Below are 27,883 nucleotides of genomic sequence, written 5' to 3' on the forward strand. Positions count from 1 at the left end.
GCATTTCATGATCACACAATGTGACCTTGAGGAGATGGCTCTTTATTTAATCTCTCCATTTTTTCAGGATTTTGTTGAGCAAAAGATGTTAACATGAATAATTCTGTAATAGACAGGAAAGATCGATCCACATCAGCCAAAGGTCTGTGGTCACAAAGGAAATGTGTTGGACATCAAATGGAATCCATTTGACGACTACGTCATTGCTTCTAGTTCAGAGGACAGCACGGTAAGCCTGCGGGTTCTCTTCTTTCTGTCCGTTTACAGCCGAGAGGGAAGGATCACAATGACAATTGGTGGTTGAAGCATTTCATGATTTTGTTTGTTGCAGAAGTTTTTAACATTTCATACTCAAGCCTCACTGCAGTGAAATTCTCAGGAATTAATTGAATATACATTAGGAACAGTGAAGGGAAGGACAAGAATGATGTGAAATACGAACATCAGTTGGAATTATTTTAACTCTCAAGTTATTTAATGGCTAATTTGATGGAGGTGACATTGTCAGTCTTCAGTCAGTTCGTCTGTTGCCGAACACATCAATTGTTCCAATTCATTCATTGTCACAGGGATACAATGTGGAAAAGGCCCTTCGGCCCAAAGAGTCGGTGCCAGCTAACAAGCACCATGTTGATTAATCCTCCATTAGCACCCTCTTTTAAATTATTTTCTCATTTCAATGAGTTCCTCTTAGATTCTGCCAATCACCTGCACACTAGGGGTACATTTACATACATTGATGTATTACAATACATCAATGGATGTGGGAGGAAATCGCAGCACTTGGGAGACTGTCAAGGAGAAGGTACAAGTTCTACCCAAGATTTTAGGATCAAACCTTAACCAACAGTTTAGGATGCTGGAGCTGAAGCAGCAGCGCCACCTTCTGCACAATTGTTCCCATGCACCACCTTGCGCGGTGTATTCTATAGAAAGAGTTATACTTGTACATAGAAACATGGAAAATAGGTGCAGGAGTAGGTCATTCGGCCCTTCGAGCCTGCACCGCCATTCAATATGATCATGGCTGATCATCCAACTCAGTATCCTGTACCTGCCTTCTCTCCATACCCCCTGATCCCTTTAGCCACAAGGGCCACATCTAACTCCCTATTAAATATAGCCAATGAACTGGCCTCAAATACCTTCTGTGGCAGAGAATTCCAGAGATTCACCACTCTATGTGTGAAAAATGTTTTTCTCATCTCGGTCCTAAAAGATTTACCCCTTATCCGTAAACTGTGACCCCTTTTTCTGGACTTCCCCAAATGCAATTTGTTGTTGTGGGGTTGCCTAAAGGATGTGACTGGTTGTGACTTGCTTCGCCAAATGTCTCGAGGTTTGCCCGAAAGCGCTCTCTTTGACAGCTGGTCTTGTAAATTTGTGTTTTGCCGATGGGGCAGGTTAAGATATGGGACATTCCGAAACATGGCGTCACGAAAAACATAACTACTTCAAAACAAGACCTCCATTCCCATTCACGAAGAGTGGGGATTATTGAATGGCATCCGACCGCCAGGGACATCTTGTTCAGTGCTGGATACGATTACCGGGTAAGAGGGGAACTCTGGAAAACGTAGCTTTAGTTTTGTTTACTGTTGTCACATGAACCAAGTTACAGTAAAACGCTTTTGTTTGGGCGAGTTTTATCCAGTCAAAGAAAAGACTATTCATGATTTCAATTCAGCAGTCCACAGTACACAGATAAAGGATAAAGGGCTCAACATTTAGTGTATGATTGAGTCTGGTTAAAGGTAGTTCAAAGTTCACCAGTGAGGTAGTACTTCTCTAAACTACAGAAGCTTGCTTGCTTCAAAAGCTAGACAGGGACAGCAAATCTCTGTAGACCTTCCAGGTTATGTCTTGATTTCTTGCTGGGCATTTATTTGTCTCATAATCACACAGTGACAGTCCTGCCTTGGTGCACCACTGAGCGGTGTTATTTCCATCCCTGGGATTCTGTCTTGCATTGAGCTGTGGGTGAGAATTGGAGACTGGTTGCAACTAAATCCCAACTTATTGTCCCCACAAAATGTTGCTGCAGCCCCTCACGCCTCTTAAATCGCCATTGTCCCATCTGCCTCCACCACCACCCTTGGCAGTGTGTTCCAGGCACTCACCACTCTCTCTGTAAAAAATTCCTTTAGAGTCATAAGAGTTATACAGCATAGAACCAGGCTCTTCCGCCAAGCTTGCCCATGCCGACCAAGATGCTACATCTACGTCAGCACCTCCTGCCTGTGTTTGACCCATACATCTGTAAATCTTTCCTATCCACATACAGTACCCGTCTAAATCCCTTTTAAATGTTGTTATAGTACTTGCCTTAACTACCTCCACTAGCAGCTTGTTATATATACCCACTATCCTCTGTAATTCTTTTCACCTCGGGTTCCTATTAAATATATCTTATTTCTATTTCTGTTTGCATATTGCTGTGTGTGTTTGTGTCTGTGGATTTATGTGCATTTTTCTCTTTCTCTCACCACAGGGATGTGTATCTGCGTGTGTATGTGTCTGTGTATGTATGTGTTTGTGTGCATGTGTCTGTGTCTATGTGTCTGTCTGTGTACGTATCTGTGTGTGTATGTGTGTGTGTGTATGTGTCTGTGTATATGTGTCTGTGTCTGTGTGTCTGTCTGTGTATATGTGTCTGTGTCTGTGTCTGAGTCTATGTGACTGTGTCTGTGCATATGTGACTGTCTGTGTGTATGTGTCTGTATGTATGTGTCTGTATGTATGTGGCTGTGTGACTGTGTCTGTCTTTGTGTCTGTGTGACTGTGTCTGTCTGTGTGTATGTGTATGTGTGGCTGTGTCTGTGTCTATGTGTCTGTCTGTGTGTATGTGACTGTGTCTGTGTGCCTGTGTCTATGTGTCTGTGTCTGTGTGCCTGCGAGTATGTATATGACTATGACTGCTTATATCTATCCCCCTCGTTAATGATTGTGTTTCTCTCCAGCTACCTGGTTCTATCTGAACCATCTTGTGTATTTCCCTCTGACTGTGCGTGTCTCTCTGTGCCTCTGCCTCTCTGAGCAATAATCTATTTGGCATAATTTGTTTTTGTTCTGGCTCATGTTTAATGGATTGGAGGGAATGATTGCACAGTAAAGGAAGTAGCAACTGAGCTTCCTGGGCTAATTTCCTTCATTTATCAGGATCTAAACAATAACACAGGAACAAGTGCCGAAAGAGCACCATCTATGCTGTACTTTCCATTTGTATAATTGAACTTATTCATCAGCTCTGAGGGACAGGGGAGAACAGCCAGACTTTAGACCCGTTTTATTGTTCAATTAAATCATGGCTGATTAGTGACCTAATCCAAGTATCTGCTTCTTAAACATTCCCCTTAATATAGAACGAAGAACAGACGAGCACAGGAACAGGACCTTTGGTCCACAATGTACGTGTCAGACACGGTACCAAGTTAGACTAATCTCCTACAATACAATACAATACAATACAACACAATACAATACAACACAACACAACACAATACAATACAATACAATTTATTTGTCATTTGAACCCCATTGAGGTACAAACGAAATGTTGTTTCTGCAGTCATACACACAAGAAAGACCCAAGACACAACACAATTTACACAAACATCCATCACAGCACATCTCCTCCTCGCTGTGATGGAAGGCAAAAACTTATCTCTCCCCTGCACTCCTCATTCTCCTCCCGATGTTAGAGTCAAAGCCCCCGGCGGCCGATGGCAATTGTCCCGCTGCCATTAACGCCGCGCCGGGTGATGCAAGGCTGCGCTCCGGGTCTTGTTGTTGCAGCCCCCGGCAGGCGCTAGCAAAGTCCCGCAGCCGTTCCAAGCTGCGCGGGGCGATGATGTAAAGCCCCGCTCCAAGCACTCCTCGACCCCGCGACTCGGGCGGGTGAAGTCGCCGTTGCGGAAGCCCCGAAAAGCGGTCTCCCAGCAGGGACCCGCGGGCTCCCAGTGTCACTGTCCACCAGACCTGCGGTAAGCCTCCGAATCCCCTGGGTCAGGTCGCAGCCAAGCGCCACCACAGCTCCACCCGCTCCGAACTCGGCCAGCTCCGCGATGGTGAGCAGGTCCGCAGCTCCGTGACCGGAGCCCCACACTCTCTCTGTGTGTGATCCATATTCATCCATTTCTTGCATATCCATGTGCCTCTCAAATGCCACTATCATATCTGCCTCCACCATCACCCTGGCAATGCATTCCAGGCACCCACCATGATCTGTCTAAAAAAAAACTTGTCCCACACATCTCGTTTAGACAATAGACAATAGGTGCAGGAGTAGGCCGTTTGGCCCTTCCAGCCAACACCGCCATTCAATGTGATCATGGCTGATCATCCCCAATCAATAACCCGTTCCTGCCTTCTCCCCATATCCCACTATTTTTAAGAGCCCTATCTAGCTCTCTCTTGAAAGCATCCAGAGAACCCGCCTCCACCGTCCTCTGAGGCAGAGAATTCCACAGACTCACCACTCTCTGTGAGAAAAAGTGTTTCCTCGTCTCCGTTCTAAATGGCTTACTCCTTTAAACTTTGCCACTTTCACTTTAAAGTTATGCTCTCTAGTTTTTGATATTTCCACCCTTTGATAGTTTTTGATATTTCCACCTTTGACAAACGGTTCTGATTGTCTACCCTCTATGCATCGCATGGTTATATATAGTTCCTGTCTAGTTTCAAATATAATCTGAGGTCTCCCCTCAACTGCCATGGTCCAGAGAAAACTATCCACTTTTGTCCAATCTCGACAAAGTTAAGACCCACGAATCCAGGCAGCTTTCTTGTAAACCTTTTCCACACCCTCTACAAAGCCTTCGTATCCTGCCAGTAATCCTTACTGTAATGCTGTAATATCATTTGACAACACAATATTACCTATCCCAAATGTAATGTTCACAATTGGCCTCGCATCAGTTTCAATGATCTTTGATCAGAACTGGGAAAGTTGAGAAAGCGGATGAGCATTAAGTTGGAAAAGAGGGAGAGGAATGGGAGAACAGTAGGAATTCTATGATTGAATGGCGGAGTTGACGATGGGCCGAATGGCCTAATTCAGCTCCTATAACTTATGGACGTATGAAGTTATCATCTTGAGGAACAACATCTCACCTTCCTCTGGGCAGTCCACAGCTCAACATTGGATTCACCAGTTTCAGCGAAGGAGTCTGTGTCAGAAATGGCATGTTCAGGCACAAGAGGATGGAATGTTGAGGGTACTTGCGGGAGTCAGAGGTATCGCTGTGGAGAGAGGCAGAGGTCATCGAGGTCAGCGCTCATCAACGTCACTTGTGACGATACCGTTGATCCATCTCATTATGTCAACCAATTGGGATCACAAAGAGAAGGCCATGGGAGACCTGAGATAAGTCTCCACAAGGTCAATGCGATTGATGTGAAAATATTTGCGCCTCTGGGGGAGACCAGAATTTGGAACTGTAAATATGATGCATTCACTGATAAATAAAGGGAATTCTGGAGAATCTCAAACCGGGGAGAGGGGAGAACATGGAACAATGTTATTGTGAGCGGTGAAGACAAAAAGCAAAAATGTATTTGTGGTGAATCTAAATAGTGGTGGGGGTAGATAGGAAAGAGTGGCTTACTTCACTCATTAATTAGATCAATGCCTAATTTATCATGGCAGCTCTTAACAAAAGGACAAAAACTGGTGGAGTAACTCAGCAGGTGAGGCAGCATCTCTGGAGAACATGGATAGGCAACGATTTGGGTCGGGACCCTTTTTACATCGCCTATCCATGTCCTCCAGAGATGCCGCCGGACCTGCTGGGTTACTCCAGCACTTTATGGGGGGGTTTTTTTGCAAGTCAGCATCTGCAGGCCCTTGTGTCTCCAGGAAATACAGCTTTAGTTTGTGCTCTTAATTTACGGGTTTCAAATATAATTCTAGTAAATTGTAAACTAGGCATCCTGATTGAGGATGAGAAGGTTATATGGCCCGACCTGTTAAATACTGGCTCATCAAGCTCTGCTTTGTCTTCATTGTCACAGATAATAATCTGGAACCTGAGTTCAGGAGAGTCGCTGATCAGCAACCCAGTGAGAATCCTGGATTGCCACAAGGATGCAATTCTCTCCATGTCCTTCAACACCAATGGCAGCCACTTGGTGACTTCGTGCAAGGATAAGAGGATTCGAGTCATTGACAGTCACACAGGGAAGGTTTTACAGGTAGGAATGAAAGATTACACTCGCCACTGTGGAAAACAGTAGCTCACAATTTAGGAATTAGTTTTCTACAATGTCATTACAAGACGTAGAGGATAGGTACTAAAAGCTGGAGTAACTCAGCGGGACAGGCAGCATCTCTGGAGAGAAGGAATGGGTGACGTTTGAAGTCTGGAGAAGGGTCTCCACCCGAAACGTCACCCATTCCTTCTCTCCAGTGACATTGCCTGCCCCGCTGAGTTACTTCAGTCTGAAGAAGGGTCTCCACCCGAAACGTCACCCATTCCTTCTCTCCAGAGACGCTGCCTGACCAGCATCTGCAGTTCCTTCCTACACAAGACATAGAGGAACTTGCATTTGTACATAGCCTTGGATCTCCCGACTTGTTACTCTGAACATAACCATTTCAACATACTCTTGCCCAGCTTCCACCTTTAAGGAGGGTAAATTCCTCCATTGCTCTGCTGGACTTGGATTAACTTGCATGATTCAGCAACCACCCACTGATCACTGCCGTACCTTGGCTCCAAATCCTGCCATTTCCCAAATTTCCTTGGTGGTTTTCCATGCTATTTAGACTCCACCCCTCCCCCCTTACCCCCACATTCCCCCCTACCCTCCCCAACCCCCATCCTCCCACCACCCCCTTCCGCATGTCCCGACTTTGGCTGCTTCTGATCATTATCCAATTCCAGCCTCTTGACACTCTCATTTCTAATCGCTGTTTCATAGCTGCCACTCCCTGGGCTTTGAGTTCAGGAATTCCCTCCCTGGCCAGCTTTCCCTCTTTATCTCATCTTACTGTCAACTTTTGTTTGATAGCATTGCTAGGAGGTGCCTTGGAGTGTATTTACTGGGAAAGCAAGTTTTTAATGAAAACGTGGTGAAAAAAAGCTGCGCAACAAGCTTCCAGAATGAACAATGTGGCAACAACCAGGTTACCTGTCCTTGTCAAGTTGATTAAAGGTTGGAGTTGACCAGGCCATCAAAGAGGACTTATATGTTCTTCTTCAAAAAAATATCTGTGGTGCCTTTAATGTCTAACTGAGACACTACCTGGACAGTTAAAGGCGGCACTGTGGCACAGCAGTAGATTTGCTACCTTACAGCGCCAGAGACCCAGGTTCGATCCCGACTACGGTTGCTCTCTATACAGAGTTTGTACATTCTTCCCGTAACCATGTGGGTTTTCTCCGGGGTGCTCCGGTTTCCTCCCGCATTCCAAAGATGCACAGGTTTGTAGGTTAATTGGCTTTGGCAAAATTGTAAAGGATTGTTCCCTAGAGTGTAGAATAATGCTAGAGTACGGGGATCGCTGGTCGACGCTGATTCGGTGGGCCGTTGGGCCTGTTTCCGCGCTGCATCTCTAAACTAAACTAAAATGAACTACCTCAGTCAGTGCGGTACTGACTTTGTTGGTTAGGTGGGAGATTGAAGGATAAAGGGAGTTTTGTTGGATTTGTATACAAAATGACAAAGATGTTTTTACAAATTGTGCTGTTCATGAAATAATTAAAAATGACAAATTGTGTTCATGGAGCACTTTGTGTAATATCGCGGCTCACATGTAACACTATCCATTCTTTGCTTAAAAAGATAATTGCATGACATTTGGAGTAAGCAGAGTGAGGATTAGTAAATGTGTTTTGGTGCTTACCGAGTTGAGCAGTTTTCTCTGACTTTTACTTTGAGGTTAAACTGCCAATGAGTGTCTGACGCAGGGAACCATTGGTCTGTGCAATTGAATTGTTGCCAACATCTTAACAAAAATGTTGTGTTTCAAAGGAAGCCAAAACTGAAGAATGCAGACCATGGTCGCTTGGTCACAAGGCTCTCTTACTTGTCAGTGTGCAGAGTGTGCATGACAGCACCATTTCCTGAAACATTGTGGTTATTTTAAAATGTGCATGTATACAGTGGCTTGCAAAAGTATTCATACCCCTTGAACTTTTCCACATTTTGTCACGTTACAACCACAAACGTAAATGTATTTTATTGGGATTTTATGTGATAGACCAACACAAAGTGGTGCATAATTGTGAAGTGGAAGGAAAATGATACATGGTTTTCAATTTTTTTTACAAATAAAAAACTGAAAAGTGTGGCGTGCAAAAGTATTCAGCCCCCCTGAGTCAATACTTTGTAGAACCACCTTTCGCTGCAATTACAGCTGCAAGTCTTTTGGGGTATGTCTCTACCAGCTTTGCACATCTAGAGACTGAAATTTTTGCCCATTCTTCTTTGCAAAATAGCTCAAGCTCAGTCAGATTGGATGGAGAGCGTCTATGAACAGCAATTTTCAAGTCTTGCCAAAGATTCTCAATTGGATTTAGGTCTGGACTTTGACTGGGCCATTCGAACACATGAATATGCTTTGATCTAAACCATTACATTGTAGCTCTGGCTGTATGTTTAGGGTCGTTGTCCTGCTGGATGGTGAACCTCCGCCCCAGTCTCAAATCTTTTGCAGACTCTAACAGGTTTTCTTCCAAAATTGCCCTGTATTTGGCTCCATCCATCTTCCCATCAACTCTGACCAGCTTCCCTGTCCCTGCTGAAGAAAAGCATCCCCACAGCATGATGCTGCCACCACCATGTTTCACAGTGGGGATGGTGTGTTCAGGGTGATGTGCAGTGTTAGTTTTCTGCCACACATAGTGTTTTGCATTTAGGCCAAAAACTTCAATTTTGGTCTCATCTGAAAAGAGCACCTTCCTCCACATGTTTGCTGTGTCCCCCACATGGCTTGTGGCAAACTGCAAACGGGACTTCTTATGGCTTTTTTTTAACAATGTCTTTTTGTCACTCTTCCACAAAGGCCCGATTTGTGGAGTGCACGGCTAATAGTTGTCCTGTGGACAGATTCTCCCACCTGAGCTGTGGATCTCTGCAGCTCCACCAGAGTTACCATGGGCCTCTTGGCTGCTTCTCTGATCAATGCTCTCCTTGCCCGGCCTGTCAGTTTAGGTGGACGGCCATGTCTTGATAGGTTTGCAGTTGTGCCATACTCTTTCCATTTTCGGATGATGGATTGAACAGTGCTCCTTGAGATGTTCAAAGCTTGGGATATTTTTTTATAACCTAACCCTGCTTTAAACTTCTCCACAACTTTATCCCTGGCCTGTCTGGTGTGTTCCTTGGGCTTCATGATGCTGTTTGTTCACTAATGTTCTCTAACAAACCTCCGAGGCCTTCACAGAACAACTGTATTTATACTGAGATTAGATTACACACAAGTGGACTCTATTTACTAATTAGGTGTCTTCTGGAGGCAATTGGTTGCACTGGATTTTATTTAGGGGTATCAGAGTAAAGGGGGCTGAATACTTTTGCACGCCACACTTTTCAGTTTTTTATTTGTAAAAAAATTTGAAAACCATGTATCATTTTCCTTCCACTTCACAATTATGCACCACTTTGTGTTGGTCTATCACATAAAATGCCAATAAAATACATTTACGTTTGTGGTTGTAACGTGACAAAATGTGGAAAAGTTCAAGGGGTATGAATACTTTTGCAAGCCACTGGAACTGAGTGAGTTCCTGGAACGTCAGTCACATATCCTCCTCTCCGCCTGCTCTTCCCCCCACCCTCCCCCTTGCCTCCATTTGGCCTGTCAAGGGCAGCACAGCGTAGCAGGTGATAGAGCTGCTGTCTCACAGCACCAAAGACTCGGGTACAATCCTAACCTCGGGTACTGTGTCTGTGTGGAGTTTGCATGTTCTCCTTTGACCCCGTGGGTTTTTCCGGTTGCTCCGGTTTCCTCCCACCTTGTAAAGACATGTGGGTTTGGAGTTTATTGGCCTCTGCAAATTGCCCCTAATGTGTGGGGAGTGGATGAGAAAGTGGGATAACATGGACCGAATGTGAATGGGTGATCGACGGTCGGCATGGACTCAGTGGCTGAAGTGCCCATTTCCCAACTGTTGCTCCAAACTAAAACTAAAAGTAAAACTGTTTTCCCCTCATGCAATATTTCAAAGAAGTGAATGTGTCCAAATAAAATGGAGTAAACAAGTAAATGGAGTACTTTTTTAGAACTCTTTAATGAAGCCTGCACTGAGCGGGCTGCACAGTGAATAGCAGATGGAAGCCAAGGCTGCTGCAGAAACATTGCTTGTCGTTGAGTTCTCCACACTAAAAACCTAGTGTATGTGTAACTGTTCACATTAGTGTCATCAATAAGCTGTAAGTGGGATGCTTCAGGTGGTGGCGTGTGTAGAAACATAGAACATAGAAATTAGGTGCAGGAGTAGGCCATTCGGCCCTTCGAGCCTGCACCGCCATTCAATATGATCATGGCTGATCATCCAACTCAGTATCCCGTACCTGCCTTCTCTCCATACCCCCTGATCCCCTTAGCCACAAGGGCCACATCTAACTCCCTCTTAAATATAGCCAATGAAGTGGCCTCAACTACCCTCTGTGGCAGAGAGTTCCAGAGATTCACCACCACTCTCTGTGTGAAAAAAGTTCTTCTCATCTCGGTTTTAAAGGATTTCCCCTTTATCCTTAAGCTGTGACCCCTTGTCCTGGACTTCCCTAACATCAACAATCTTCCTGCATCTAGCCTGTCCAACCCCTTAAGAATTTTGTAAGTTTCTATAAGATCCCCTCTCAATCTTCTAAATTCTAGAGAGTATAAACCAAGTCTATCCAGTCTTTCTTCATAAGACAGTCCTGACATCCCAGGAATCAGTCTGGTGAACCGTCTCTGCACTCCCTCTATGGCAATAATGTCCTTCCTCAGATTTGGAGACCAAACTGTACGCAATACTCCAGGTGTGGTCTCACCAAGACCCTGTACAACTGCAGTAGAACCTCTCTGCTCCTATACTCAAATCCTTTTGCAATGAAAGCTAACATACCATTCGCTTTCTTTACTGCCTGCTGCACCTGCATGCCTACCTTCAATGACTGGTGTACCATGACACCCATGTCTCGCTGCATCTCCCCCTTTCCCAATCGGCCACCATTTAGATAATAGTCTGCTTTCCTATTTTTGCCACCAAAATGGATAACCTCACATTTATCCACATTATACTGCATCTGCCAAACTGTGTAAGGGCGCTGCTAGTCACAGTTATCTTGCTCCATCTGACCTTTGTGTGAAGGTAGACAAAAATGCTGGAGAAACTCAGCGGGTGAGGCAGCATCTATGGAGCGAAGGAATAGGTGACGTTTCGGGTCGAGACCCTTCTTCAGACTGATGTAGGGGTGGGGGGCGGGAAGAAGAAAGGAAGAGGCGGAAACTGTGGGCTGCGGGAGAGCTTGGAAGGGGAGGGGAGGGGAAGGAGGGAGAAAGCAAGGACTACCTGAAATTGGAGAAGTCAATGTTCATACCGCTGAGGTGTAAACTACCCAAGCTAAATGTGAGGTGCTGCTCCTCCAACTTGCGGTGGGACTCACTCTGATCATGGAGGAGGCCCGGGATAGAAAGGTCGGATTGGGAATGGGAGGGGGAGTTGAAGTGCTGAGCCACCGGGAGATCAGGTTGGTTAATGCGAACTGACCTCTGTGTGAGCTCGTGTCCACCTCTTCCTTCAGTCACAGCCTGTGTTTTAATCTTTTTCAGGAATCCAACCACTTGGCACACAGGGCCATCAAGGTCGTGCACCTGGGCAATTTGAAAATGATCCTGTCGGTGGGATATTCCAAGTGGAACAATCGGCAAATCGTTCTCTGGGATCAGGTACGTGGATGATGGAGGAGCCCAACTGGCTGGGGGGGGGGGCCTGACGGTGGTGTAATCTTAGTTTCATTAATTCATGTCTGCATTTAGAGTATTTCTGGGCACCATGGTAAAGGAAAGATGTTGTCAAGCTGGAAAGAGTGCAGAGAAAATTTACGAGGATGTTTCCAGGACTAGAGGGCCTGAGCTACAGGGAGTGGTTGAGCAGGCTGGGACTCTATTCCCTGGAGCACAGGAGGATGAGGGGTGATCTTATTGAGGTGTCTAAAATCATGTGAGGAATAGATTGGGTAGATGCAAATGGTCTCTCGCCCAGAGTAGGTGAATTGAGGTCCACAATCAACAATGGACCATTGTGGGCTCCACCTTTCCTTGATCATCGTTAGTTTTTGCATATCTTTCATTCATTTGTCCTTTATCTCTCTATATCACCATATACATTTCTCGGTCCCCTTTCCCCTGAGCCTCAGCCTGATGGAGGGTCTCGACATAGAGAAACATATACAATTCTCAAGGGATTGAACAGGCAAGATGCAGGAGAAGTGTTCCCGATGTTGGGGGGTCCAGAACCAGGGAACACAGTTTATGGGTAGGCCATTTAGGACTGAGATGAGGAAAAACGTTTTCACCCAGAGAGTTGTGAATCTATGGAATTCTCTGCCACAGAAGGCAGTGGAGGCCAATTGACCGGATGTTTTCAAGAGAGAGTTAGATTTAGCTCTTAGTGCTAAAGGAATCAAGGGATATGGGGAAAAAGCAGGAACGGGGTACTGATTTTAGATGATAATATTGAATGGCGGTAATGGCTCGAAGCAACGAATGGCTTACTCGTGCACCTATGTTTCTATGTTTCTATGACCCGAAACATTACCTATTCCTCCAGTGATGCTGCCTGACCCACTGAGTTACTCCAGCTTTTGTGTTTATCTTCTGTATGTTAATGTGCTCGTTGCGTGCTGTAGATGGTGAGTTGCAGGATATTTGCTCGGTTATAATGAAGGAATGCTGATATCATGTGTGAATATTTAAAGTAAGACAATGAAGGAATTCTCCAAGTCTTTGTGTGTGTGCATGTGTGTGCATGTTAGCCTTGTTCTTATGGCTAAATGAATGAATGGCTAAATGAATGAATTTAAATTTTCAGAACTGGAACTCGCTATGTTTAATAAGCAAAAATAAATTCAACTTGAGCTTGTGACATGAGAGAATGAAACGGTGGAGCACAGGTGTTTGACATTAGGTTGGGATAGATGCTGCATTATTGATTGTTCAAGAAGGAACTGCAGATGCTGGAAGATCGAAGGTACACAAAAATGCTGGAGAAACTCAGCGGGTGCAGCAGCATCTATGGAGCGAAGGAAATAGGCGACGTTAAGAAGGGTTTCGGCCCGAAACGTCGCCTATTTCCTTCGCTCCATAGATGTTGCTGCACCCGCTGAGTTTCTCCAGCATTTTTGTGTACCTGCATTATTGATTGTTCAGTGGAGCTACAGTGCCACCTTGAGGCCACAGCCTGCAACTGGAGCCCTTTACCTCAACCTCCTGCCTTGCAAGTAACTATTTCAAGACCAGTATGTGGCCCTGAATTCTTCCATAGACCACCATTTATCATCTCCCTTTAAAATTGGCTTGATCACTCATTGACTGATAGAAACACCATGGTGCTGTTTATCTTTTACCACCTAATAATCTATCAGGAAAAAAGTCATCAGGTGAGACAACATGGGCTCCCATCCTAAATCATTTTATTCTCTCCGCATTCCCTTCAGTACCATTCTACCACTCGCCTACTCACTGGCGACAATTAACTTACCAAACTGCACGAGTTGGGATGTGGCATGAAACTGCAGCACCCGGAGTAAACCCACGGTGTCAAGTAGAACATGCAAACTCCACACAGACAGCACCAGAGGGGAGGATTGAATCCAAGTTGCTTGAACTGAGAGACAGCAGCTGTTCCGCCCACAATAGGGGAGATTGTGTCCATTTTATATTTTCAGAGCCCCAGGGAGAGTTCCTGAGCTGTGTGCAACTAATTAAACATTTTTAGATTAAAAACAAACACCATTAGCAGATGCTTGCACAGCCAGCTCCCACCAGCTCCCAACAGCAGTAGTGACAATGACCAAAAACTGATAAATATTGGTCAGGAAGCAAGGGAGAACTCCCCTGCTTGCCTTTATATTCGTTTAATTTTATGTCCATGTGATAACCTTGGTTCAATATCTTCTTAGCAAGGCAGCATCTCCTGCAGATAGCAGTCCAACAACGCTACACTGTGACTGTCATCTTAGAACCGGAACTCGAAAGAGGGAGCACATTACGCCAATTTTGGCCTCCCTTCACTGGCTCCCAGTGCACTTTCGAGTTCATTTTAAAATTATTTTATTTGTTTTTAAATCATTGAATGGCCTCGCCCCGCCTTACCTCTCTGAGCTGCTCCACCTATATGCCTCTGAGCTGCCGCTTAGACCTTGGTACCTCAAGGAGCAGCTGATCAGCGGATCAGCTGCTCCTTGAGGTACCAAGGTCTAAGCGGAAGCTCAGAGGGGATAGAGCCTTTTCTGTTGCTGCCCCGGCACTCTGGAACACTTTGCCGCTGCAGATCAGACAGGCCCTTTCACTGTCCATCTTTAAATCCTCCCTAAAAACTCACTTTTATTCACTGGCTTTCGACACTGGCTGAGACATTGTTCCTGTTTTAGTGCTTTTAATGTCTTTTAATTTTTTACTGTTTTTATAGTCCTGTCGTCTTAATGGTTTTAGTAGTTTGTAATAACTTTTTGTTGATTTCCCATGTACAGCACTTTGTGGTAACTGATGTTGTCTAAAAGCGCTTTATAAATAAAGTTATTATTATTATTATTATTAGAATTATGTGCTCAAATCTCTGGGATAGGGCTTGAACCCCATCCATGTTAGAGGTGAGAGTGTAGGCCCAGGTCCGGCGGGGGCCTTCTTCAGCCTCGTCTGAACCAAAATGGATTGAACATGTACTTTGGATCTGTCTTCACTAAGTGAAGCCCCTAAAATTTGAGTGAGAATTTTAGTGTTTTGGTATGCCCATCAAACGTTTCAGGTTAAATGGGACAATGTTGTGTCTGCTCCATTCTGTGTTAGTAACGGAGTGCGGCAAGGAGGAATTTTGTCTCCTATTTTATTTAATGTTTATATGGATGAATTATCAAATCAGTTAAATAGGTTAAAAACTGGCTGTCTTGTGGGCAACACTATTGTTAATCATCTTATGTATGCAGACAACCTGGTCCTGCTCTGTCCATATAGTGCTGGGCTGCAGCAGATGTTGAAGGTGTGCTCTCAGTATGGCCTTGATTATGACATAAAGTATAACGCTAAGAAAAGCCGCATAATGATAGTTAGAAGCGCTGAGGACAGGAAATCAACTTTTCCGACCTTTTATTTGTCAGACAGTCCTCTAACTGTGTGTGAGGAAATTAAATACCTAGGTCATGTCATATCCGATGACTGGATGGATGACAAAGATCTCTACCGACAGCGCTGTAAAATTTATTTTCAAGCTAACATACTTATAAGGAAGTTTTCTATGTGCTCTGACTCTGTGAAGTGTTCCTTGTTCAGAACCTATATCACACCGTTATATACTGCTCAATTGTGGTCTAACTATAAGAAAAAGAGTATGCAGAGGCTCAAGGTAGCATACAATGATGCAATGAGGTTGCTGCTTCGTGTCCCTAGGTGGCATAGTGCCAGTCAATTGTTTGTGTAAGACTGAGGAAATCCTTTTTCAAAAACTCACTGAAGCAGCATCAAAATGACGAATAAAAACAGAACTGTGCTTGCAAATCAAGAACAAAGGAAATGAACACAATTTTACATTGATGAAATCAATTGTGGCCCTCCGCTGCAGGAATTACATTCTGTTCTTGGGAATTGAAAAAGCAAATCATAATTTGCCAGTGATACCAAATGTGGAAGTTAAGGTGCATTGCTATAATTTAGATATGCTGCCGGATGGGAATATTTATTTAAAAATGGGTGAATGTAAGTTTTTAACAGACTATTTCTCGGAATAGAAGGGCATCCCTTGAGAAAGGGGATGGGGAGGAATTTATTTAGTCAGAGGCTGGTGAACTTGTGGAATTCATTACCATGGATGGCTGTGGAGGCCATGTGGCTGTGGAGGCCATGTCATTGGGTATTTTTAAAACGGAGGTTGACAGGATTAGTAACTGTGTCAAAGGTTACGGGGAGAAGGCTAGAGAATTGGGTTTAGAGGGAAAGATAGATCAGCTATGATTGAATGGCAGAGAAAACTCAATGGGCCAAATGGCCTAATTCTGCTCCTATGACTTTTGTTTATGTTCCTTATATCTGTGCATACTATGTTTGCTGTGACTTGCATATCGTAATTATTATACACGGTCACTGAAACAGCTGCCATGACAATTTACTGGATAAATTACACAATGTACTCAATTTCCTGATTATTATATTTATCCGTGTGAATTGCTGCATTGCCTTTATGTCCTGGTACGCTGCTGCAAGTAAGAATTTCATTGTTCTGTTATTGGTATATACATTTAAAATTCTTCACTCTAGTCCTTTCACTCTTGAACTGAAAGGTTAGGCTTTGGGGACCAAAACTGCACACAATACACAGGTGTGGTCTCACAAGGGCCCTTTACATCTGCAAAGGACCTATTTGCTCCTATACTCAACTTCTCTTGTTATGAAGGTCAATATGCCATTGGCTTTCTTGACTGCCTGCTGTACATGTATGCTTACTTTCAGTGACTGATGAACAAGGACACCTGGATCTCGTTGTACTTCCCCTTTTCCTAACTTGACACCATTCAGATAATAATCTGCTTTCCTGTTCTTACCACCAAAGTGGGTAACCTCACATTTATCCACCTTAAACTACATCTGCTATGCATCTGCCCACTCACCCAACCTGTCCAAGTCTTCACAGTTCACACTGCCACCCAGCTTTGTGTCATCTGCAAATTTGCTAATGTTGCTTCATCTAAATCATTAATGTATATTGTAAATAGCTGCGGTCCCAGCACCAAGCCTTGCGGTACCCCACTAGTCACTGCCTGCCATTCTGAAAGAGACGTGTTAATCCCTACTCTTTGATTCCTGTCTGCCAACCAATTTTCTATCCATGTCGGTACCCTACCCCCAATACCATGTGCCCTAATTTTGCCCTCTAATCTCCTATGTGGGACCTTATCAAAGGCTTTCTGAAAGCCTTTCGGAACTGATCCTGAATCTATAGAACATTGGAAAATTATCACCAATGCGTCCACGATTTCTAGAGCCACTTCCTTAAGTACCCTGGGATGCAGACCAACAGGCTCTGGGGATTTAGCAACCTTCAGTCCCATCACAATTTGCTAGCAGGACTAAGCTATAAGGAGAGGTTGAACAAACAGGTTGTTTTCTCTGGAGCATTGAAGGATGAGGGGAGATCTTTTAGAAATGTATAAATGATGGGAAACATAGATGGGGAAGACGGTCAGAATCTTTCCCATGATGGAAATGTCAAATATTGGAGGTCACAGCTTTAAAGTAAGAGTGGGAAAGTTTAAAGGAGATGTGCCTTTAATCACACACGATTTTTTTACACAGAGAGTGTTGGTGCCTGGAACATGCTGCCAGAGGTGGTGGTGGAGGGAGATATCAAGGTGGCATTCAAGAGGCTTCCAGATAGGCACATGGATATGTAGATAGTGGAGGGATGTGGATCACACAGGCAGAAGGGGTTAGTTTAATTTGGTATCATGCTCTGCACAGATATCATTGGCAAGGGGTCTGTTCCTCTGCAGTTCTATGTAAACCCCCATCCTATTTTTTTTCCAAGATTTTGGTCCAATTTATTAACATGCACCATTTTTTCCCAAATAATAATAGGACAACATAGCTGTGCCTTTACGGGAGGAGGAATTGGATGGATCTCTGGGAGTGCTCTTTCCATTCTATGATCCAGACACCAACATGCTTTACCTGGCAGGGAAGGTAAGAGTGGAACTCTCATTTGTCATTTATTTTGTGTTGGTGTCACTGATAAAACTTCTCTTCTGACAATTAATGTGTTAAGTCAGTTATAGAACATGCAAACATTGGAACATGAGGAGGGCCTGCTACTCCTCAATCTAATAAAGGACATTATTGCCATAGAGGGAGTGCAGAGAAGGTTCACCAGACTGATTCCTGGGATGTCAGGACTGTCTTATGAAGAAAGACTGGATAGACTTGGTTTATACTCTCAGAATTTAGGAGATTGAGAGGGGATCTTATAGAAACTTACAAAATTCTTAAGGGGTTGGACAGGCTAGATGCAGGAAGATTGTTCCCGATGTTGGGGAAGTCCAGGACAAGGGGTCACAGCTTAAGGATAAGGGGGAAATCCTTTAGAACCGAGATGAGGAGAACTTTTTTCACACAGAGAGTGGTGAATCTCTGGAACTCTCTGCCACAGAGGGTAGTTGAGGCCAGTTCATTGGCTATATTTAAGAGGGAGTTAGATGTGGCCCTTGTGGCCAAGGGGATCAGAGGGTATGGAGAGAAGGCAGGTACGGGATACTGAGTTGGATGATCAGCCATGATCATATTGAATGGCGGTGCAGGCTCGAAGGGCCGAATGGCCTACTCCTGCACCTAATTTCTATGTTTCTATGTCTATGTTTATGATTCAGAGAAATTGTGGTGGTTGGGGAATCTGACTATTTCTGTACCTGCCTTTTCCCCGATAAGTCAGGTGAGGGAGAGATGGGTGGATCTCGCATCTCCTCACCTGAATCTACCTATCGCTTACCAGTCTTTGCCCCATCCCTTCCCCTCATCTCACTCTAACAACCTTCTCCCTTCTACTCCATTAGTCTGAAGAAGGACCCTAACCTGAAATGTCATCTGTCCCTCCACGGATGCTGCCTGGCCTGCTGAGTTCCTACCTAAACGACTCTTGAATGCAACTATTGTATCTACTTCAACCACAACTCCTGGCAGTGCGTTCCAGTTTGTTTTTGGTTGATTATTCCCGAATCTGCAGTCTCAGTGCCTGCCTTTTTCCCATATTCCTCTGGCTAACGCTCAATTTCATCAATAATTGACCATTTATCAGAATACCAGAGACAGAATAGCGGGGGCACAGTGGTGAAATTGGAAGAGCCACAGCCTCACAGTGCTAGGAACCTGTACTCAATCCAGATATGCAGCAGTTAAAAAAGGCAACTCACCACATCTTATCGTGGATATCTAGGGATGGCCAATAAATTATGGCTTTATCAGACACACCGACAACCTGTAAAATGAGAAAAATATATATATTTTGCATAATTTCCTGGCATTTAAATGGTCACCTTTGTATTTCCAAATGAGACCTTTAGCATGTGACTCATTGCCCCCACCATCTTGTCTTGCTGGCCATGATCCTTTTATTTTGCTGTACCTTCAGTCCAGTTGTTGCCTACTATCCATCTGTTTTGTTACTGAGGAACTGGGAAATAATTTGCTGAAGTTAGCACCTCCCTGTCTTCCAGCTGAAGAATTATTTAAGCACGTCAGTCTTCAGAAGTAGTGCATTGGTAGCATTTCCTGAGCTAATATTCATAATACTGAACAAAAAAACCAACTTCTGGAAGTACCATGGGTCAGGCAGCATCCGTGGAGGGAAATGGATAGCCAACGTTTCAGGTTGGGATCCTTCATCAGACCCAAAATGTTCATCTATTTACCTCCTCAAATGTTGCCTGACCCACTGAGTTCCTCCAACAGTTCAAGATTCCAGCATCTGTAGTCTCTTGTGCGATCTTTATACAGAGGTTGCCAGAGTGACTCTTGTACTGCAGAATGTTGGGTTCTTCTCCTCAACAGAGAGTGGTGAATCTCTGGAACTCTCTGCCACAGAGGGTAGTTGAGGCCAGTTCATTGGCTATATTTAAGAGGGAGTTAGATGTTGCCCTTGTGGCTAAGGGGATCAGGGGGTATGGAGAGAAGGCAGGTACGGGATACTGAGTTGGATGATCAGCCATGATCATATTGAATGGCGGTGCAGGCTCGAAGGGCCGAATGGCCTACTCCTGCACCTAATTTCTATGTTTCTATGTAATTGTCTTCCCCACTCTCCTCAAAGCTTGGATGTTTCATCAAAACATTACAGTACCATAGCATGGAAAAGTATGATCAAACTTTATTTGGAGTTGTAATATTATCTGTATATAATCTGTATGAGACACCTGGTCAAACGATATTTTGATGCTTACCACCAGGACTTAATGACTGAAGGAGACATTGCAGCCCATTGTATTTCCACACTGTCCTCCTATTAGGCTTGACACTACATCCCTGGAACTAAGACAAGAGAGCAACACCACTGATTCAAAGCTGAAACCTAGATAGAATAGTACAGCACAGGAACAGGCTCCTCGGCCCATCTTGATCCATGACATCCAAAGATCCTTCTGAAAATGGCTGATGCTGTTGCACCTCTTTTAAGACTGGTTATTGGTTGCTTTCCAATATTTAAAGTGGCACCAACTGTACCTTGTTAACAAAGCCCAATTTTTGTTTTGTTTCCACAGGGTGAAGGCAATATCCGATACTACCAACTGACCTCCGAGAAACCGTACCTTCACTTCTTGATGGATTTTCGCTCTCCATTACCTCAGAAAGGAATGGGTATGTTTATCCAGTTTAAAATCCATAATGGGGAGAAATTTGCCTTTGGACATTTGGCGCTGGTCGCCGATATTCCCTTTTATTGGAGTTGAGCAGGAGAGGGAAAGCAATTCCATAGCAGTAAAAGACACAATTGTTGGTGAGATAGCAACTACATTTATAAATACAGACGGGGAACTGAAAGATGGTGATAGAAATGTGTTAGTCCTTTTGCAAACAGTAATTGATGTTGGATGAATTATGAACAAAATCTGGGTTGGATTTATTTTTGTTAATCCGGTGCAATAAGGCAAATGTGGAAACAGTGCTTACATCGTGTTAGAACTATCACTGAATATCTTAACTAAGGGCCAAATAATCTTGAGGGGCTAAGGAGAGACTTTGGTTATGTTGGTATAATTCAGTTTAGGACATAAGTCTGGAGATGCCCAGCTCTGGATGTATGTCCATGCATCGGGTGAGTTGAGGCAGAGTTGGGGGTAGGGTGATACCTCACAGCACCAGAGGGGTGGATCTGCATATCCTAGTCAGAGATGGGAAACTTACTGACTTTTTCTGGCTGGTGAGATAACAAAGCTCGGCTCAAAAGGCAACTAGTTTTTGGGTGTCAAAGTAGTTGTTTCTCTTTGTTTTAAGGTATAATGCCAAAGAGGGGCCTGAACGTCACTGCCTGCGAAGTCTTCAGGTTCTACAAGTTGGTGACAATCAAGGGCCTCATCGAGCCTGTCTCCATGATTGTCCCGCGGCGGGTAAGAGAATAAACATTGAACGTACAAAACAGGACAGGCCATTCAGCCCGACTGATCTGTGTCTGCATTTGTGATACAATTCCCTCCCCTCCTTGTTTCACCAACTTCCTTGCAGTAACACATTGTTATTTGTGATGGTGGTGAGTTACTGTGGGAGACTGCAGGCCCCGTCCTGCCTGCACGACCAGTCAATAACATCTGAACTCATCTTCCACAGCACCTACCCAGTTCACTTTCCTGCCTCTTAATTCCCTTCTTGACCAACAATCTATTGATCACTGCCTTGAATTGGTTAATAGGAGAGCATTCACTGCTGACTGAACAAAGCAACTTCTCCTTATCTCTGTCTTAAATAGAGTGTTACCCTGAGAGCACCCCAGTACTTTTTTAGACTGTACCCTGCAGAAACGACCTCTTGCCATCTCGCATGTCGCCCTCTCTCAGGGAGCTTGGCTTAATCATCCTCAAGATGTTCTTTTCGAATGGCTCCCTTATCCAATGCTCCAGATTCTCTCAATACTCCAAGCAAAGAAGTAAAGTGATCTTAAGGTGCCATCACACCTGTAAAAATAAAAGGACAATAAATAAAATGAGAAGATAAATATTTAAAAATAAATAATAAAGCATGCAAAGCAGAATACTAGTCGTAGAACTAGCAAAGCAGAATACTAGTCGTTTAAAAAGCAGGTGTATATGAAAAATGCTAAATTGATCCTTAACTCTGTATATGCATTTGAAGAATGGCAATAGAATGTAAGACAATATGATAGTACATATATATCAATATCTAAAACCTTATTGATCCCATTGTCAAATCGATTTGTCATTCGCAATTAATGACATAACCTAAGAACATATCCTTGGGGACGTGAAGTTGTGATACAGTACCCAACTTTAAATAATGATCCTGTTCACTTTGTGCCACTAAACCCTCTGAGTGATGAATCATCAGATTAATCAGCAAAGATTTTGTCTGTTGGAATTAGATTAAGGGCTATCTTATGTGCTGAAATGCTTTTATGTGCCAAAATGATCAATGTTATCTATTTAGTCATATGCCATGTGGCTTCTTTGTAGATCTGATCATTGTTGTGGAAATGAGAATATTGTGTCATGGTTATCTGGAAGAACCAACCTTATGAGATAATGGTCCCCAGATTAATTCATTTCTATTTGAGTGCTTTGTAAATATAAGGGTATGACACACTCACTTCTCCATATATTCTCCAATGCATATTAGACATACCAGTGAGAATTGTCAAAGAAGCATTGATAAAATAAGTGCTACATGTGTGGCTGATGGTAACAATTAATAACACCACATTCCATAACGGATCTCACTCAAGCTGAGTTACTAATGCATTGAATGCTCCGTACTTGACAAGTTTAGTTCTGCCTAATCTTGAAAGGAGAATAGAAGAGAAAGCTAAGGAGATTTTTTTTAAATATCAGAAATCTGACATTTAGAAACCGGTTGTGGGAGTGATGATTGAAGCTACAATACAAGCCAATACCTTATGGAAGTGCAAGATAGAAATATATGCATGAATATATCATTCCAGCAGGAGATGTACAAGGCAGTATTGAAGAATGATGTGATGGTGAGCATTTTCCAGAAGTTGATCCAGTGTAGACAGTGGAAGAAACAACCAAAGGTTCTTCTAAATTTGAGTCAAGTGTAAACGATGCTGATGATACTGCATTCCTTTAAAAATAACAAAATGGCACGATTGTAATGATGTGTTGTCTCACGGCTGACTGGTTAGCACACAACAAAAGCCTTTCACTGTATCTCGGTACACGTCAGAACAAACTAAACTCAAAACTAAACTAAAGAATTACTCAAAAAAACATGACAGAGTTAATTTGTAAATATTTGGAGTATATGAATCACTTTTCATTTTTATAAAATAAATGAGCAGTGTAGCACACGTATATTTATGACCGGCAGGTATGAGAAGTGTAGTTGAAGACTCTCCATAGGTCTTCATGCTGGGATTTGACGTAAGAAATGTGTGAGCATGCAGGCATTGAGTACAGTTTAGGAATTGTTGAGCAGGTTAAAGGTAATGATGTACTGTAGCACTGTGCTAATGCGATTGCTCTGTTTCCAATCTATCTTGCAGTCAGATTCATACCAAGATGATATCTACCCACTGACTGCTGGAGCACAGCCAGCAATGACTGCGCAGGAGTGGCTAAATGGATTCAACAAAGGTCAGTCTTGCACCTGCTCGGGTAAGCTCGACCAGCAGGCTCCCATGTCCTCCTTCCCTATTAGGACATTGGTCATTGTTAAGGAGGAACATTTCCACCAGTGAGTCACCAATCTCCTGACATCCCAAGGCCTTCCATCATCACATACATGTGAGGTACCACAAACAGCATTGAGATAAATAACCAGATAAACTATTGTATTGGTTGGTTTAAAGGATATGTGCTCCACAGAGCACAAGGGACAATTGCCACACATGATCCCGGTACTTGTGCAGCTCAGAGCATGTCAAGAGTGTGATAGGATACTCTGCACTTTGCTGAATGAGGGAAGCTCTCCAGAAACTAGATATCACTTAGGGCAAAGCAGTCCTAGTTGAGCTTGCCTTCCAAACATGAGCCTAAACATGTATTCCCTCCATGAGTTGTACACTACAACTACAGTGTATATCATCTACAAAGTGTGCAACTGGGAAATTCCAACAGTCCCTCCCAAACCCATGACCTCTGCCACCAAAGAGGTCAAGGGCAGTGTGGGGCCAGCACTGACTGCAGGTTCACTTCCAGGTCACACACGACCCTGATTGGAAGTATGTTGCTGATCCTTCATTGTCCCTGGATCTGAACGCCGAACTCCAAACCCAGCACTGTGGCAGCACTTTCACCAGGAGCAGTGCACTGGTTTAGAAAGGCAGATCACCAACATCTTCACATGGACTGTTGGGGAAAGGCAATAGTTGCTGGTGGTGTCCAGATCCTGAACAATGAACAAATTAAAATATATATCTGGATTAGGCCAATATTGCATGGATGCACAAATTCATAAGTGAATTTTGTAATAATTGCAAAGGCTTTACTATCACTGACACTGAAGAAAACTCCTCCACTCTTCTTGAAAGCAGATGCTTGGGATACTTTATAGCCACCGAAGGCAGCAGCTAGTAGAAGGCACAGTTTAACTCCTCATCCCAGATGGTACCTCCAACGGTGTGGCATTCCCTCAGTATCACACTGAAGCATGAGCCTGGAGCTTCATGCTCATGTGTCTGGAGTGGGAATTGAACTCTCAACCTCTCACTGAGCAAAGCTAACACCACAGTAGAATCTGCTTCATCTGAAGAGTTTGGCTCCACATTTAGCAGTGGCACCTTTTCTCTGTTTTAATCACAATTTTCACTCTCATGGTTTCAGATCCCATACTCGTATCTTTAAAGCCCGGTTCTAACAACCAGCAGTGTATTACCAAGAATAAAAGCAATGATCTGTGCAAGCTGCCTGACTTCATTAGAAGAGATCACGTGGCAATGAATGCAATCCAACAAAAGCAGGAGCAAACGCATACAGAGAAAGTACAAGAGCAGAAGAGGAATTATATATCAAATGGGTACGATCTGTCAGAGGGTCCACCCCCTAAAACGGAGAATGAGGTAAATTAGAAAATGAAAACTTTTATTTCTGAATTTTACACTATCCCTGATCTTTACATTGATCCCTGCACTATCATGCCAATCACAACCATGGATCGCTATCTATTGAATTTTCCCGCTGATTTGACTTCTGCGCTCCTCAAATACGTGCAGTTTAGTGCGTAAAACAGCCGCTCTCTGTCCGGTAACTAATTTCATATCCACGTACCCACAGTCTCTTACAACCGAACGTTTGTTTTTGTCAATAATTGCGATTCATCCTTAGATTCAAGCAATTTAAACTCTTTTTGGGGATAACATTTCAAATATTTAATTAGAAATAGACATCGATTGATTTCTTTCTCCCCCACCAGCTTCTGCAGATGTTTTACCGACAGCAGGATGAGATTCGGAAACTACGGGAGACGCTGGCACAGAAGGAAGTCCGGGTGAAGCAGCTCGAATTGGAGATAAAAAACGTCCGTTTCAGTTCCATTGATTATTGAGAAAGCAGTGAAGGGGCAGGGTGAAGGAGGAAGAAACTATGGCAACATAACTCGCCCATTAAATGGCGCTCTTCGCGGAGCTGCAGTCTACTTGAATATAATTATATTTTTATTGAGGGAAAAAAAGATGTTTAATTTGTAAAACTTTACTTACTGTACAGGGTGTACACTTTTTTTGTTTCTTATTTATCTCTTTTATATGATAGTGTAAATTGATTTTTTTTTTCAACCCTGCTACTGGCTTTGGTATGATCTACAGTTCAGAGCTTTACAGTGTCGTTGCATCTCATTTACTTTGGTGGTTACTGCAGCTTTTATTGTGTGGATGAAATATAAATGCTTTTTTTTTTAATGCTTGCCATCAGAGGCTGATTCACACACATTTATCAGGGCTCCTGTAATAAAAGAAACCAACCATTATGCTCAAAGGGATAAATTAGATGCAAGAATATCGATCGGCCTTTTTATATATTATTTGTTTTGAACTCTTGGTCCTTTTTTAAATCAAGAACTGTGTTGACCTGGAAGGTCAGCTTTTAGCTTGAAATATTGTCATCAGATGATGCTATTTTTCATTAATAACTTTAGCAACTTTTGTTCTCCTCAGTCTGAGTTCTGCAGCATCAGTTTTCCAGGACCCGCCACTTGCACTATGAGCAAGCTGCACCTGATTCACAGGGACAAGTTCCCATTTGAAAGGGTTAGCCTTCAGTTCAAGAAAAGACATTGAACATAATGAGCATTGTGTGGATTTAACCCGAGCCTACCTTTTGTTTTCAGCACTACTTTTCTTTTAGTGAAAGAAAATTTTAGTCACACAGTTCCCTTTTTTAAATAAAAGTTTTAAAACACCATCAAGATCCTTTGATTAGCCAAATGTTAATGGTTTTACAAAGTGTGCTGATGCATAGACATGCCAACTGGGTCTTGCTATATTAAGTAGCTAACGCCTTCAACTAATTTTATTTAATCCAAGAAATGGTGAATGTGACTTGTCATACTGCACAGCAAACATGCACAGCATTGTGTCCTATTACATTGTAAGGTGATGTGTCTCAGTTTCAGTGACATGCTGCAAATGTGCATTGAAGAATAACACCAAACAATGGGCCAGTATCCTGTTGCATTCTCAACTTTTGAAGCCACAATGGTCTTTTCAATAAAAACAAACCTGTTTGAATACTCAGAGGGCGTTGGAGAGGAAACCCACCCACCCCTTGCCAGGCTTTGTTGCATTCCCACCTCTCTCTTCCAGCTTTCTTCTCTCGAGTACAATCAGCCTGAGGATGGGTCCCAACCTGAAACTTTGCCAGTGTATAGCCTCCACAGATGCTGCTTCACTCACTGAGTTCCTCCAGCACTTTGTGTTTTGCCCAAGATTCCAACATCTGCAATTCCTTATGTCTCCTTCAAATATTTTAGGATGCTTCCTGTGTAAATGAGACTGGCCTGAAATGACGGCCATTTCCCTTTCTAAAAGAAATGCCAGTCATTCTTTTTTTCCAATTCAGTTATTTTTGTTCTTTCCAGGTAAAATACACCTGGATGCATTTGAGATGGCCCTACTTTGCTTTGATTCAGCATTCCTTGGGACAAATTAATATAATTTAATTGAGATATTTTACTGTGAACTTCTTTTCATTGCAGCTCATGTGAAATTTGCACTGGGTCTGATGGATCTTGTTGGCTTTCTGCGATAAATTGTGAATGTTGCCTTTTACTTTCCCGCTGATTTTGTCTTGCTGTAAGTTTCTGAGATTTTCAGGTATCGATAAATGTCCAAAAGGAACAAAAGAAAAATCAGCACAAGCCAAGTTTGTCACCTTTGGCTTAGCAAGTAGTTTATGAGATTTATTGACCCAAGTGGTACCGGCAGAATTTTTTTTCCCATGGCATATTTTAATTACTCGTGGTTCATAGAACTTGCTGATCTGTTCATATTTTTGATATAAGTAGATTAAGCAGCACATTACTGTTGTCTCAATAGTTTTGATGGTGGTTAGTTTAGGATTTGCATTACTGGAGTCATAGAATCATACAGCACAGAAACAGGCTTTTCGGCCTACCTCATCCATGCTGACCAAAATACCCATCTAAGCCAGTCCCATTTGACCCGTATCCCTCCAAACCTTTTCCTCTCCATGTTCCTGTCCAAATGTCTTTTAATGTTGTTCTTGTAGCTGCCTCAACTACTTCCTCTGTAATGCCTTTATGACCTCAGGTCATCCCAAAGTGCTTTACAGCTAATGAAATGTAGCCACTTGTAATGCAGGAAATACAATAGCCAACGAGCTCCTACAAAGAGCCATAGAAGCAAGTGGAAAATGTTGCGACATAAAATCATTGATTCGAAGCTGCTTCATATTTAACTGCCTTGATATTATCCTTTGCCAGAACAGCGGCCCCTGATCAATGCCACTGCTGCAGAGAAGCAATTCTGTTTGTTCTATTTTGCGGTCAAAA

The 27,883-nt window shown here is 43.2% G+C and overlaps 1 protein-coding gene across 3 annotated transcripts in view; it reads left to right on the top strand.

Moving 5' to 3' along the window:
• Window positions 1-27,883, top strand: part of LOC129695498 (coronin-2A-like) — a 122,886-nt gene extending 95,003 nt beyond the window's left edge. For all 3 annotated transcript variants that reach the window (XM_055632473.1, XM_055632474.1, XM_055632475.1), the window contains 10 exons: window positions 113-229; window positions 1,404-1,553; window positions 6,013-6,192; window positions 11,765-11,881; window positions 17,780-17,884; window positions 20,449-20,545; window positions 21,182-21,294; window positions 23,421-23,511; window positions 24,700-24,935; window positions 25,289-27,883. In XM_055632473.1, the coding sequence (XP_055488448.1) occupies window positions 113-229; window positions 1,404-1,553; window positions 6,013-6,192; window positions 11,765-11,881; window positions 17,780-17,884; window positions 20,449-20,545; window positions 21,182-21,294; window positions 23,421-23,511; window positions 24,700-24,935; window positions 25,289-25,420 (1,338 nt within the window). In that variant the 3' untranslated portion in view covers window positions 25,421-27,883. The remainder of the gene's footprint in view (window positions 1-112; window positions 230-1,403; window positions 1,554-6,012; window positions 6,193-11,764; window positions 11,882-17,779; window positions 17,885-20,448; window positions 20,546-21,181; window positions 21,295-23,420; window positions 23,512-24,699; window positions 24,936-25,288) is intronic.

Source organism: Leucoraja erinacea, chromosome 3 (genome assembly GCF_028641065.1).
Source record: "Leucoraja erinacea ecotype New England chromosome 3, Leri_hhj_1, whole genome shotgun sequence".
NCBI lineage: Eukaryota > Metazoa > Chordata > Chondrichthyes > Rajiformes > Rajidae > Leucoraja > Leucoraja erinaceus.